This window comes from Pipra filicauda, unplaced genomic scaffold, assembly GCF_003945595.2.
Source record: "Pipra filicauda isolate LSUMZ 115617 unplaced genomic scaffold, ASM394559v2 scaffold31_size4109673_pilon, whole genome shotgun sequence".
NCBI classification, from domain to species: Eukaryota; Metazoa; Chordata; class Aves; order Passeriformes; family Pipridae; genus Pipra; species Pipra filicauda.
In genome coordinates, this window is record NW_024104443.1 from 1,869,405 (window position 1) to 1,884,401 (window position 14,997).

Genomic DNA, 14,997 nt, shown 5'->3' on the forward strand with positions numbered 1-14,997 from the left:
CATTGTTAGTCTAGCCAAATAGATTATTCACCTCAGAGTCTATTACCACTTTTTATCTGAGCACTCTAGATCATGGCTGGGCTTCGCGAATGAAGATTAGGGAAAATTCTCTACCCACGTTTGACACAAGCGCGCTGGTGGCTAAAAAGGCCAATGCGAGATAGACATGTCCGGTTGCAAAAGGCACACCAGAAAGACTCCTTAGGTGGTAAATTCTGCAAGGCACAATTCTTTCTGCATTGTCTTTCCTCCTTGAGAGTGATCCTGCATGCTTTCTCAAAGGAAGCAGCAGCGTTATAGATGGTGTGTCTCCAGGCCTCCCGACTGGAGGCCAGAGTAGACCAGTTATGTTGATCAATGTGGCCAAGGCTGAGATGTTGTTTCATGGAGTCCTTGTATCTTTTCTTCGGGGCTCCTCTCATGCGGCAGCTGGTGGTAAATTCACCATAAAGCAGGATCTTAGGGAGGTGGTGGTCCTTCATCCTTGAGATGTGCCCTGCCCAACACAGCTGTGTTCTCAGCAACATGGCCTCTACACTTGTGACTGCTGCTTGCTCTAGAACAGATGTATTGGTCACGTAATCTGACCAGCTGATGTTTAGGATTGTACGAAGGCAGTGTTGATGGAAGCGTTCTAAGCGTTGCAGGTGGCGGCGGTAGATAACCCACGATTCAGATCCATATAAGACAGTAGACAGCACAATGGCTCTGTAAACACTGATCTTTGTACTTCTCATCAAGTGTTTATTTTGCCAAACTCTCTTCTGAAGCTTTCTGAAAGCACTATTTGCCTTTACTAACCTGTTGTCTATCTCTCCATCAATCTTACCATCCAAGGAGATGAGGCTACCTAGTTATTTAAATTGCTGGACTGATTTGAGCACTGATTGGCCAATGGTGATATGGGGATGATGGGGGACTTCCTGAGGTGCAGGTTGATAGAGAACTTCTGTCTTCTTTAAGCTGACTTCCAGCCCAAAGAGCTCAGCAGTGTCTGCAAAGCAGGATGTTAAAAACGCTGCAGAGCTGCTTCTGTGTGGGCAACAAGGGCGGCGTCATCAGCATAAAGCAGCTCCCGGACAAGATGGTTTAAGGTCTTAATGTGGGCCTTCAGTCACCTTAGGTTGAATAGGCTTCCATCAGTACGGTATCAAATGTAGATACTGTCCTGATCATCGAGGTCTGCCATGGTCCTTTGGAGCATCATGCTGAAAAAGACTGTGAATAGGGTTGGAGAGAGAACGCAGCCTTGTTTCACTCCATTAGTTATTAGAAAGGGCTCAGAAAGTGCATTGCCATATCTGACTTGGCCGTGCGGATCCTCATGGAGTGAGATGATCATTTTAAGGAACTTGGGGGGACAACCTAAACATTCCAAAATCTGCCACAGACCTTTCCTGCTCACAGTATCGAAAGCTTTGGTGAGGTCTACAAAGGTTACATAGAGACCTTTGTTCTGTTCCCTACATTTCTCTTGCAGTTGTCTGAGAACAAACACCATGTCTGTGGTGTTCCTGTTGGCTCTGAAACCACATTGGCTTTCAGTTGGAATTCCTTCTGCTATAGCGGGTAATAGTCTGTTCAAGAGTATTCTTGCCAGGATTTTGCCAGCAATGGAGAGCAGAGTAATACCATGGTAATTTGAGCAGTCTGATTTAATTCCTTTCTTCTTATATAGGGTAATGATGACTGCATCTCGAAGGTCTGATGGTAGTTCACCTAGTTCCCAACAGCGCAGTAAGAACTCGTGAAATTTAGCATGGAGTGCAAGGCCCCCATGTTTCCAGACTTCAGGTGGAATTTCATCAACCCCAGCTGCCTTGCCGATTTTCACCTGCTGTATGGCCTTGAGGGTTTCTCCTAAAGTGGGGGCAATATCCAATTCATACTTTACCGGTTGTTGTGTGATGGACTGAATTTGCTGTATCTTGGACTACCCGGTTGGTACTGAAAAGGGTCTGAAAGTGTTCAGACCATCGATTCAGAATGGAGGTTTTATCTGTCAGAAGTGTTTGACCATCAGCGCTGAGTAGAGGGCTTTGTACCTGGTATGTAGGCCCGTATGCTGTTTTCAGGGCCTCATAGAATCCTTTGTGATCACCCGTGTCAGCGCACAATTGTGTTTTTTCAGCTAGACTGATCCGCCACTTATTCTGGATGTGCTTGGTGGGTGGTTCTCTTCTTCCTCAACAATTCCTGGATTTCTTGATTGTTTTCATCAAACCAGTCCTTGTTCTTCTTGAGGGAGAACCCTAAGGATTCTTCAGAGGACTGCTGGATGCTGTTTTTTATATGGTGCCAGAGTGTTACAGGAGAGGTATCTGTAGAATCTGAGGAATGGTTATCTAGCCTAGTTTGAAGATTAGCCTGGAATTTGTGTCTCACTGTGGCTGATTGGAGATTGTTAACTTGGAGTCTCCTCCTTGGGATACTGCCCCTTTTAGGTTTGAATTTAAGAATGAGGTTGAGTTAACAGTGCACAAGCTGATGGTCTGTTTGGCATTCTGTGCTGGCCATCACACGGGTATGGTGGACATCATGGACATCTCTCCATCGCACCAAGACGTAATCAATGAGGTGCCAATGTTTGGATCTGGGATGCATCCATGTTGTCTTCAGACTATTTTTCTGCTGAAAGATAGTGTTAGTGACAGTGAGCTGTTGCTCCACACAGAATTCTAGCAGAAGTCAACCATTATCATTGCAGTTTCCAACACCATGCTTGCCTAATACTCCTTTCCAGGCTTCAAAATTCTTACCTACTCTGGCATTGAAATCACCAAGGATAATGATCTTATCATCTGCAGGAACCTTTTGGGTAAGGCGGCACAGGTCAGTGTAAAATTTATCTTTTTCAGCAGGGTCAGCTTGGAGAATTGGGGCACATATACTAAAGAGGACAACATGTTGGTTGTTGTGGAGTGGAAGGCGTAGGGAGATAATTTGGTCAGAATGAGCTGATGGTAGATTTTCGAGTTTAGGAACAATAGAGTTTTTGATCATGAAGCCAACTCCTGAGAAATACTTTTCAGTTCTGGGTTTACCTGACCAAAAGAGTGTGTAACCGGCACCATGTTCTCTGAGGCTGCCTTCCTCGTGAAGGCGAACATCACTGAGAGCAGCAATGTCGATGTTGAGACGTGACAGTTCATGGGCAAACAGGGCAGACCGGTGCTCAGGACGTCCACTATCTGCAGAATTGAGCATGGTGCTGATGTTCCAGCATGCTAGAGTTAATTTGGCTGCACCTTTGGAGGCAGGTGTATATGCCTTTGTCTTTTGATCTTTGTGTGACCGCATTTGTAGAAGATGTCGATACAGAGCTTTGCAAATGTGGGTAAGGCCTTTGAGCCTGCGCAATGGATTTTTTAGGTGAGACACCGTATGCGCTGAACTGAACCCACCCTTTAATTCTAAGGTTCATCTGCCAGGGCTGAGCGAGCTTGGATGGTAGCAGCGAGGTCCTCAGGATGTAGGTTTAATTAGAGTGACCTTCTCTTAGATGGATGGCCTTACAGGGTTGATCGAGCTCCATCTGCCCGGGTTTGGAGTTTTCCTTCTCTTCTGTGTGTTCCGGGGTCCCACTCTCATCTCCCACGATGGCACAGTCCACACCAGCGAAGCTCCTCCTCTCTCACTCCTGTCCGTGCCTGGGGCCGGGCCCAAGCGCATGTGTCCTGGGGCCAGGCTGAGGCCGGGCCGCGCCGAGTGCATTCTAGATACTTTCCTGGAAACCACTCATATTTTGCCATTTTTGGGTAGATTTTGTAACCAGTCTTGGATTGCCAGGAACTTAAACTTCTGTAATAGCTTTAAGTATGGTCTCAGAGTAAAGCAGTTTATAACAGCTGGTTGAATCTACTGCATTTTTCTGTAAATTGCTTCTGGGGACATAACCACTGCACAAATACATCATATTTTATTCCCTATCTCTCTCTTTCTGTCCCTCTGGCTTTCTTCTAAAATCTGTGTTCTGCTAGCATAATATAAATTCTCAAGAGTTCACTCCTATTGAATTTCCTGGATTATTCAATTCCCTATTTAATTCCCAGACTACGCCTATACTGGACACCGCAATGCTATCCTCCCCACTTTTCTTAAAAATGTTGGCTTTATCTGAACACTTTATTTTTCACAGTGAGCTCCACTCACTTCTCTTTTTCCCTTCTGTTCTGTCACCTTCCTGTGGTGATAAAACCAAAACCACCAGATGACAGCTAGATGAAGATAACAACAAACCTAGCTGATCTGGTAGAAAAAGGGAGGTTTTCAGGTATCCTTAGCAGTAGAGTAATTTAGCAATTTTGTGGATTATTCTTACTACTGTAGCATGTAGGCACTCTAGCAAAGATCAGGGTATCATTTCTAATGCCATGTCCTACTTTATTTTAATTAGGAGGGCAAAACCCCAATCAATAAAATGCAAACAAAAAAAGAAAACTCTACTAAAATATTCTTTCTGAAACAGACTAGTGTGCCAGCTGGCTCAGGCACATCCTTAGACCTCTCACAAAGCTGTTAACTGGGATATATCTTGATGACCAGCAGAGGAAAAACCACTCCAGATTATAACCTGAAATGATAATAAGCTAGTTTCAGAGTTTGGGCATCAGCAGTTACCAGCAGATGAATGCTTCACTGGAGAGCAGCTATCTGAGCTCCTGTGGGCTTGGGAAGGTCACTGCTCTCTATGGGGATGGAGTAGCACCTGGAAGGGACCCTGTGGTGGCCAAGGAGGAGCGTGAGGAAGGCCCAGCTGCCAGGGATTCCATGGCCCTCCAGCTCTAGCCATCACCCACTGCCTCTGCAAGATGCGTCAGAAGAATCAGAAGCAGCTGATTTCCCATTTGCAATTTATCTATAAGAATAAACAGACACATATTCTCTTGTCTAAGTTACTTGTTATCTTTTACAGAAGGTCATCTCCATGTTGTTTCTGTGCTGCTAATGAGTACTTGAAAATGTGTGCTTCTCTCCTAAGAGCAGATGGATGAGAATGGAAGAAGAAGATGCCCTGGCTTTCACTGTGAAGCCAAGGTCATTGATGATATCTCTAGTTTCAATCTTGTTTCACCTGTCTCTAAAATGTAAATGACTCTTAAGAGGGGAAGGACTTTTCAGGACTAACTTCCACTGCCCAGAGATGAACACCAGCAGTGACAGTTAATTGATCCCCAGATTCCCTCCCAACTGTTCTTGTGTAGATGAGTAAAATAATTTACACTATATACAAACAAACTTGGATTCTCTTATACATTTGACAAATTCTAATGGTTGATGTCTGCAGCTGAATTAATGTGTTCAATGACTGGGAAGTGCTGTATGTGGAAACACTCACTGGTACAGGAAGGGAATAAGTATTTTCAAAGGATGACATCCACAAATGTCCAGGGCTTTTGCTGTGGGTGGGTCACGTTGCCTGAAGTGGGAAAGCACCGTATCTGGTCCATTTTGCAACCTTTCCCTTTTTGCAACACTTACGTAAGGACATTTTGAACTATTTTTTTTTCATTTCCAGAAAGAAACTTTCGTGACGACTTTTTTTTTTTTTTTATTTTCTTCTCCGCACGGAACGAATGACGCTGGATAACACACTTCTCTTGGCGGCTTACACCGACCCGCCGGTGCGGGGGAATTTCCCTCAGGGAGCGGCCGAGGGGGCCGAGCCGTGTCGGGGCCGTGCGGGGGAGGTGCCAGCACCTGCCCGGCGGGGCGGTGCCGGCCGGCTCGGCCCTGCCCTTCTGCGCTCGGTCCGGCCCTGCCCCCGTGGTTATTCAGCGGCGGGAGCGTTGGGCGCGGGTGCTGCTCGCAGCCGGGGGTGGCAACGGCTTCGGGCGCCATGAGTGGCGGCGGCGGCGGCGGCATCGAGAACGCGGCGTTCGAGACTCCCAGCCCCAGCCTCGGCCGGCAGCGCCCCTGGAACTACACCAGCTCCAGTGCCAGTTCTAGTGCCTGTGCCCCCTCCGATCCCGACTTTGAGGAGGGGCCCTGCGGGTGGGGCGGCTGCACCCCGGAGTCTCTGCAGCTCTGCAACAACCCCGAGGGCTACCTGGTTGTGTACAGCCTGCTGGCCACCTTCCAAGGTAACCCGTCCCTGTGGGCCCTCTGGTGCCCGGGGCACCTCTTCTGCTGCTTCTCTTTCCTGGGGGGAAGCCGGCCGGGAACCTGGACTGGGGGAGGCAGGAGAAGCATGATGATGTTTTAGGCAATGGGCAAGGAGAGACAGGGTTCCTCTAGAGACGGTAATGGCTTTGCTAGGGGAAGAAAGTACAGTAATGCCTTGTATAGGGAAGTTGCTCGTACAGTGTTACTCTCTCTACTTCTCTCTGTTCTGCCTCTTCTTTTCCCACCTACGTTACTGGACGCTGCTGAGTCCGTGGTCCCACCAGGTCTGTGCTTCGTGCTCTTGTCAGTGCTGCATCCGCATTGCTCACGCTTCACGTGCACTTACGGGTTGGGACTTAGAAGCCAGGGAATAAAACACCAATATAAACCAGTAGACAAAATTCTAGTACCCGAGCATGTACTGTGTTACTTCCCTGCTAACTGAAACAGTATCTTGACCTGGTTGGGTTAGGACTTTGGGTAATGAGGATGGCTCTGAAGACAAGCAAATAAACAACATGTTCTTGTTCTATGGATCCCAGTGCAGCCGTCTTCCCAAAACTTAATGGTTTAACTTGATTGTGGGGGAAACCTGAAGTTTAGCTTGCCCTAAATTTCTGCTGTTCAGCTTCAGAGTTTCTTGTCCATAGTTTTGGTTTTGTGTAAAAAGATTTGTTAGGGCCTTAGCAAGTCTGAAGCTTAGGAAGCAGTAGTAGTGACTGGATGGAGGAGAAACATTAGTGTACCAAATATACAGTCTTGAGGTTTGTCCTTCAAATGGAGCTATTGGATTCATGTTCATAACCCTTCAATTTTGTTGGGCTGACTAGAAGTGAAAATGTGTTTCCTGGAAGAATATGAGGCTTTAAAGCTCATCGTTGTTGCTCCTAAAGAATGACACCGCTGTAGAAGGGTGAAGGGAGATGTTGGAGATTTGATGCTACAGGAGCTGGCATCATACTTCACCAAAGATATGCGGGATATGGATGGCTGCATTCCTGCCTGGAACTGCACTGAGATAACTGGGGTGGTATGAGGAGAACTGAACAGGAGGTTCTGCTTAAAACCTAGAAGGATTTGAATGCTGTTTGTGTTGCTTGGAAAGTCCTTGAAGGACATTGTCTCTCAGTATGAGTTTCTGTGAACTTTTTCTGATTTCAACCTGTTCAGAGTCTAATCTTAGCATACAGGTCTTGTGTTAGAAAAGAAATATCTAGGGAGTTTTGAGCAGAGCCTGTTATTTCTTAGTTGGATTTGAAAAGTCATGCTACAGCTGCTGGGATCAGGAGGTGATTACTGTTACAGTTGTCCTGCTGTTAGCTCAAATTTATTTTCTTCATAAATAAAAAGAAAGGTAAAGGTGGAAGAACTTCTTACATAGCGGATTTCAATGGCAGTTGAATAGTAGAAGACTTTTAGAATACACGTCTATCTTTTTTTGAGTGACTTAAGAGTACTAAACCAAGTGTCTTGAATATTTCTAGCACTTCTAAGTTTCTTCAGATCTGGTTTGCTGTTGTGATCTGGTTGCTGAGCTGAATAATAAACTTCATGTCATTGAAAATTTTTCTCTTTTTAGTAGTCTGTGTAGGTTGCCAGTCATAAAAGCATCTTGTACCGTAAGAATTTCTGTCCCCTTAAGAAGGCATAAATGTTGTTTGTGCTGCTTATCCAGCTCTTGGTCCTGTTATCTAACTTTATATATATTCCAGGTAAGTAGTCTAGTTCAGGTTTAGGGCCTTTAATGTAAGGAAACTTCTGATGTTGGTTTTGGAAGCTGATGTAAGTGTGGCTATCACAAGTCTTGTGGCATTCCTGATGTTGTTACTTCGATTTTCTGAATAAGAGCCTTTCCTTTGGTTTAGAACACAGAAAGGAAATTGAGTGCTAAAGACTCAAGCTGCAATTCCTTTTGAGAGGCAGGAAAAACAAGAGTCCTTATCAGCAAGAAATTCAAGGTTGTGTATGAAGCTTTGTGAAAACATTCAAGTCTGTAGCTTCAGACTTTAGATAAAAGCACACAAAATACGACTGGAATTTTGAAGTTTTGTGAGCTAATGCTGTGTGGTGGTTTTGGGTCTAATTATTTGACTTACCCTCCAAATTACAGAAACAATCATTGAGGAAGATAAAATATATCTATTTAACTTGCTAGCACACCTCTAGAACAGATTATAACGTAAGGTATTGAAGACTAACGAAGGCTTTTTTCGAGAGTGAACATAGTGGGTGATTATCTGCAGTGACCTGGTACCTGTGTGTAGATTTCTGGATGTATCTAACTGAAAGCATGTATTTGTCAGGTTATTTTCTAGCTGCTTTAGAAAAGAGATTATTGTTAGCACCTGATGTGCTGTATTTCAGCTTCTCAGAAGATTCCAGGTGGAACTTGTAATTTCTTGCTGTTTCTGTGTCAAGTATGTATGAAACCTGTATTTCCGGAATAGAAAACAATTTGTGTAGAATGTTGTTGCATGGCTAATACCTGCTTTCTGTACAGCACATGGAGTTGCATAAATGTATGTTGTGTCTTGTAATACAGTAACTGGATGTGCTGCAATTCCTAGCTGTAGTAGGAAACAAGGTAGAAATTATCTCACTATTTTGAGTACAAGAAGGACTGTCAGTAATTTTTATTAAACAAAATAACAAAACTGCTGTTTGAGGCTGGTTCATTCTAATATGTCTAAAAAAATTGAATAGCACAAATATTTTATAGGCTGGTTGGGCCTTTTTATTTTTTTTGTGTGCCTGCAAACTACTGTGTTAAAGCCACCATGCTTATAACAACTGCAGAGCAGTTTTGTTTTTTTTAAGACAGGATAAAGAAAAAATACTCTTGTGTTTCACTAGAGCAAATTAAGTTGGTTTATAATTAATCTGGATTTTATGGGTCAGTACCCACTGAACCTAAAGCTCTAACAGATGTAGTGGGACAATAAAGTTTTGGTTTAGAAGAGTTGAAAACTAGCTTCTGTGCTACAACTTTAGAGTGTTGAGATGGCCTTGCAGAACTTGTTTTTCAGATCAAGTATTAGCCAGGTTCCATCTTTCCTAGTGATTAGTCACTAGATGATGCCATTGGAGGAGTTATGCTGCCATTCATCACATCTGTGTGTTTACAGATGAAATCTAATTATTCAGTAAAATTAACTATGAGGTTTTATGGCTTCTAGGATGCAAATTAAAGGTGATGACTAAACTACAGTAAAAGACAATGCCTTCTAGCTCTGTAATCCACTTACTGTGTAGCACACTTGCTTTAATATGAATGTCTCAAGGCCTTAGTAAATGTTTGAGGTGCTGGCAAATGGGGGAAAAAGTTGTTTGTTCATTCCTTCATGCTATTATTGTTCTTTGGTAAATGCTCCTTAATAGGAAAAAGTTGCCAAATGTATAACCAATGGCAGTGGAGGAACACTGTAATACTTCTGTTCTTGACTGATAGGTAGAATTGTCAACATTAATAAAGAAGCCATAGGGTATTGGAATTAAGATTGTGCCAAGAGCTGCCTCTGTATAAAAAGTTGAAATGTTTGCCTGTGGTGGGGATTAGAAAACAACTGGCTGATTTGGAGTAATTTTTTTCAATATGTTGGAGCACTTGAAGGAATTGTTGAAGTTTGTCCTCAGTAGTTGTACTTCTGGATGGTACAATGCTTGTTGAAAAGTAACTTAAGCCTATTGCTGTCACCAGTCCTTCTGTTCTGGTTGTAGAATGACAGTAGAGAATCATGTTTGAATTTTAGAAAGAGTAAGAATAACTGTAGGGCCTGTGTCATGAGAGAGGCTCATCAGTCATCTATGAGGTTACATAACTCCAACTTATTTGCAGCTGTGACTCCAAGACTTCCTAACTTCTTTTCAGGTATATATTTTATTATGGACACAGTTTAATTAGACTATGATGAAGTTGCCTGGCACTGTTATGAACTACTGCTATTAATCTCTTTGGTGTTTCACATAGAAACAGAATGTGAAGCAGGATGGGAGATTCGAGTTAGAATCTACAGACAGCGCATTTGTAAAAATGGACATGCACTGGCAATTGCAGCTTACTTGCTCCTACTTTGGGATAATTTTTATTTTTTTGAGGTTCATCTGTGCTTCAGTAGGGCAGCTTGTGCAATGCCTTTTTTTCTGGGTCATTTCATACTTTTGCTTCTGGGAACTTCAAGATTCAGAGGACAAACTTTTTATTTTTCACTTAAAGTAAATCATCTCAGTTGCTCTAGAACAGTTGTGAAGTATTTTTAAATAGCTTTTTTCAATTATAGGGGAAGCATGTCTATTCAAGAGCCTTCTTATCTTCCCTTGTGGTGGCAGGGAGGAACTTATGTTTTTTGACAGTACTTTGAAAGCTATGTCCTGAACTTAGTTCACTTGTAGCTTTTATTCTAGTGCAAGCCATAACCTTGACTAATTTCCGTTTAACTTGTACAGTATCTTATGATACTGTAATGCATTCTGTTTGGAATCTGTGCTTCAAACAGAATCTGGAACCTTAATACATGAAAAGAGTTTGAGGCATGGTATATTTCTGGCTTAATGCTTGAGTGTCCACAGGGGAATAAAATTGAATAGCCTGTGCAATTTTGCTGGCTTAAGCTGGCACTGTATTGATCTACTATATACCTAGATTTTAAAGCTAATAAATACTTACAATGGAGCTTTGTAAATATGCTAATTTCATAGCATTGCAAGGGTAAACTTACCATTGTGTGATGGAAAGGTTAAAATGAATATATCTTTGACTAATTATCTCTTTTTTTGGTTTTGTAGGTATTGTGGTAAATGGCCTGGTTAACATTAGTATTTCAACAATTGAGAAGCGTTATGAGTTGAACAGTTCCCTGACTGGCTTAATCTCTGCAAGCTATGACATTTCTTTTTGCATGTTGTCCCTGTTTATATCTTTCTTCGGAGAAAGAGGGCACAAACCACGATGGCTTGCTTTCTCAGCATTTATGCTAGGACTGGGCTCCCTTACATTTTGCTTACCACACTTTAGTGTTGGAAAATACCATTATGGAGCTAAACCTGAAGGTAAGCTTGTCTTTGTTTTGAAAATTATACACACACACACACACACACAAAAAGAATCTCTGTAGTGACTTGGTGCAGCTCTTTATTTGGTACAATGTAACTAATCTCTGTTAAAATCCTAAAATAAAGTATTATCTGTGACACTGAAAATAATGATTCTGTGAAATCTGTAAGTTCAAGAAGTTACAGAACTCTGCACAGTGAACTTTATTTAACAGAAGTGATCTAACTGTCAGTATCAGTTCTTGCTCATAAGCAACATTTGAATAAAATGCCTTATTTTTACTTGCAGTGATATATGCAATTAAAATTCACTTTTGAGAAAAATATCTGGCACCTATTTGTGAATTGGAATCAAGTTAGATCAGTGAGGTAGACTAAGTGTCAAAGTAAAGCTTTGACTGTAGTCAAAAAAATTAGACTTGCCATCTTGTTGAAAGGTGGCTACTTTTTGCAGTTCTTTGGGGTTTTGAACCATTAAAGACATCTTGATTCATTTGTTAACAAGTTTCTAAGTTCCTTTAAAAGATGTTGATTAAAACTTGTAGATTTATTTGAAGTAGAGGCAAGAAGCAGTACTGAACAAAGCAGTATTTAAATCATGGAAGTAGTTAGCTCTCAGTTCTTACATAACTTTTCTCGTAAAAGAAGACTTCAATGCAGTGTGGTTAGTGCAGTGTGGTTTGTATTTCAATTTAGTGGCACACCTGTAACTAATACATAAATATTCGGATATGTTTAAAGCAGGATGACTTAATCTTAATTGTTATTGCAATGTTCAACCAGACTTACGCCTCCAATGACTAAGCATACTACTGTGCTCACTTAAAAAAATCAGTAGCTGTTAAGCAACCTGATGAAAGGCTTTGATTCTCAATTTCTTTAGTGTCGATCATGTCATACACTTGCATAAGCTGTCCAGACATTAGTTAAACAAGTTTGGTAAGCTATTTTTCCCCTATCTAATAAAGGAGGATCTGTAATGGAAGTTAATTGAACATTTAACTGAACAAGGCCAAAAGAAAACGGTCTTCAGTGTTTGAGGGCTGTGAGCAGATGATTATTTGCTACCTTTTAATAGAGGGGCAACAGGTTACTTGCTCCTGGCTCTGTTGCAGTCCCATTTCTCTACAGTTTTGGTTCCAGTATTGTACTTCCTCCTTCGCTGTAATATGGAAGGGAAGCTGAATTTGATATATAAGTTTTAACCTGATTGCAGGTTTTTTTTAATTGAAACAAGATACTGATAGTGTGGGAGAGAAGACCAACTATCACAACTGATCTCTTTCCTTTCAAACAACTGTAGTTGAAATCTCAAAGAATATGTTACTGTTTTATCAGACATCTACATGGATGTAGATGTTGATGCTTCATTAGGAAGATGTTCTACATGGACTTTTAAAAATTCCCCACCACTTCTAGATTTCAAAAGGAATGTGTCTCCTTCACCATGGCACTGTCAGCTGACAACATTCCTGCTGTTTTGACTGTTGTAGTGCAGGTGCCTATGCTGGGACTGTGGTGAAAGACTTAGCTGACTTAAACAGAACACTATTAAAGATAAATGACTAAGTGTAGGGAACGTTTGCGCTGTGACAGAGTCAACTAAATCTTCAGGTGCTGTGCAATGGCATCCTTTAACTGTCAAGTACAGGATCATGGGATGTCTGGTTTAGCTAGTTCTGATGTTGATGAAGCATCTTAACTATACAATTGGTTGTGGAATTTAATAGCACCACACCCCTAAGACCTTCCTTTTTGATTATTTGTTTGAATGAGTACTTAATAAAAAATATTGAAGTTTCTATAAAACTTTTATTTGATGCTTTGTATTAAAATCTACCACCTAATTTATTTCTGAACTGTTTTACTAGTTGGTTACTTGATTATTTATGTTTGTCTGCTGTATGTCACTACAGTAAGTTTTACCTGCAGGATAATTTCAAGTACAGTTCAGTGCAATTTTTAATATGGCTGCCAGGCTAATAAATAGATCTAGACTGGAATACAAAATACATATAACCTCCAGTATAAGGCTTACAGACTTCATGGAACTTACTGTTTTACCTTGGGATATTAATTTACTTTTATTCTGAGTATATACATATCCTACTCTACAAAACGACTTCATTGTTTATTTATCCTAATACCACTTTTTAGAAGTCGTTTAGTTTCATATTGAAGGAGTTGTTAATGAATGGTCTCCCTATTATTAAAATTTTTTAGCCATAGCAGACATTTCTTTTCTAATCTCCAGAAAGGCTTCAGACTCCGATTTGTAGCCTAGGTGTGACCAGCTGTTTGTTCTGAACTTTTCCAGGTTGCAGAGTCGCCGGTGCCTCGGCTGGCTCCGATGTGTGCAGTCAGGGCTCCACCTGGTGGTGTGTCCGTAGCGGAAGCAGCCGAATTTGATTAATCAGAGATGGCAGAGGGGACTGTGAAAACTGCAGATGCTATAAGCAGTGTACCTTTAAACTTCTGTCTCGGATTTTATTTTAAAAATTTAAACATATTTCAATATGTCTTTCATAGCAAACATGAATAGTAGTTTTTCACTTGACACAAGGAAGATAATTTCATTGTGAAGACAGTCAAACACTGGGACAAATTACCCAGGATTCTTCTTAAGTGCAAAGGAAGGAAATCTTTGACTCCTGCTCTTGATGTGAGGTTTTATTATCCCTTATGTTGGCCTGTTTCTGTGTAACAGCACTGTATCACCTGTTGTGAGCTACAGGGAGTAATGGTAAAGTCCATGGATGTATTTATAACACCAGTGTAGACAGTTTGTTTAAATATCTGCTGTGTGGCAAGGACTTCCTTGTACTTTGTTTTGTGAGCTCAAAGTGTGGATTGAGCTTGCCCTTTCTTTGCTTAAGTAAAAAGTGTTTTAAAATGTAAAAGGACCTGAGGAAGAAAAAAAAAAGTAGTAATTTTGTGGCAAAGTAGTGTGAATGAATCAGTCTGCTTGTTGGATCTGAAGGATGTTTTCATATGTCTGTTCAGTGTGGCTTATTCCCACAAAACTGATGAGTTTGTTGTTGTTCTTAAGGTTTCATGCTCTTCTATGGAAAAAAAGAAACATGCTTCTCTTTTATCTCATCACTTGGCACTCTTACTGAAAGTGCAGTGATAGCAAGGGGAAGGAGAAGAGAACACATACTCCCTGTCATCAGTTCCTCTTTTCTCTTCCCTCCTTGTAGTGCCAAACAATACAGGAGCAGACACAACCTCACACTGCTGCACCACTGCTTTCCTCTTTGTGTGCTTAAGTACAGAGGCTTTACCTTAGCCACTTGTTCTGGAGAGGTGGCAGTGTGTGTGCTCTATGAGAGGTAGTGGTGTAGGTTTCAAGGTGGGTTTTCTTTTCTCCTAGGGAAACATTTCTCAAAAGAGTGAATGAGAAGGGAGGATTATCTTTGCTAGTGCCTGACTGCACTTTCTAGCAGTCCAGCTTTCCTTAGGTTGTTCAGGCTGGTCTGTCAATTGAGTGGAAGTTGTTAGTGCTCCTTAGAATCATTATAACATACAAGAACAAAATGAAGTGTGTTACCCAGGAGTATTCACAACCTGTGGAATGACCATTTGACAGATAGTTGTTTGTTTGTTTGTTTTTTCCCATAAATCTGATCAGTAATGCTTTCAACAAGGCAAAGCATTTTAATAAGGCTATTTCATTCATCTTACCTTCCTGGTGAGGAAACAAGAACCAAGCCGTGATAGTATTTCTTTTGGGGGATATAAACCTTGGCACTGCCATATGGGATACCTTAATAGGTGTGAAAATTGAAGTGGGAGCCTGACATAACAGCACTTCATTTGTAGTTTAGCTTTCAGTACAGATTT

The 14,997-nt window shown here is 41.6% G+C and overlaps 1 protein-coding gene across 1 annotated transcript in view; it reads left to right on the top strand.

Moving 5' to 3' along the window:
- Positions 1-5,755: 5,755 nt before the first annotated feature.
- SLCO4C1 (solute carrier organic anion transporter family member 4C1) overlaps positions 5,756-14,997 on the top strand; it is a 30,065-nt gene continuing 20,823 nt past the window's right edge. Inside the window, exons 1-2 of the mRNA XM_027739281.2 lie at positions 5,756-6,083; positions 10,888-11,151. Coding sequence (XP_027595082.1) covers positions 5,840-6,083; positions 10,888-11,151 — 508 coding nt within the window. The 5' untranslated portion in view covers positions 5,756-5,839. The remainder of the gene's footprint in view (positions 6,084-10,887; positions 11,152-14,997) is intronic.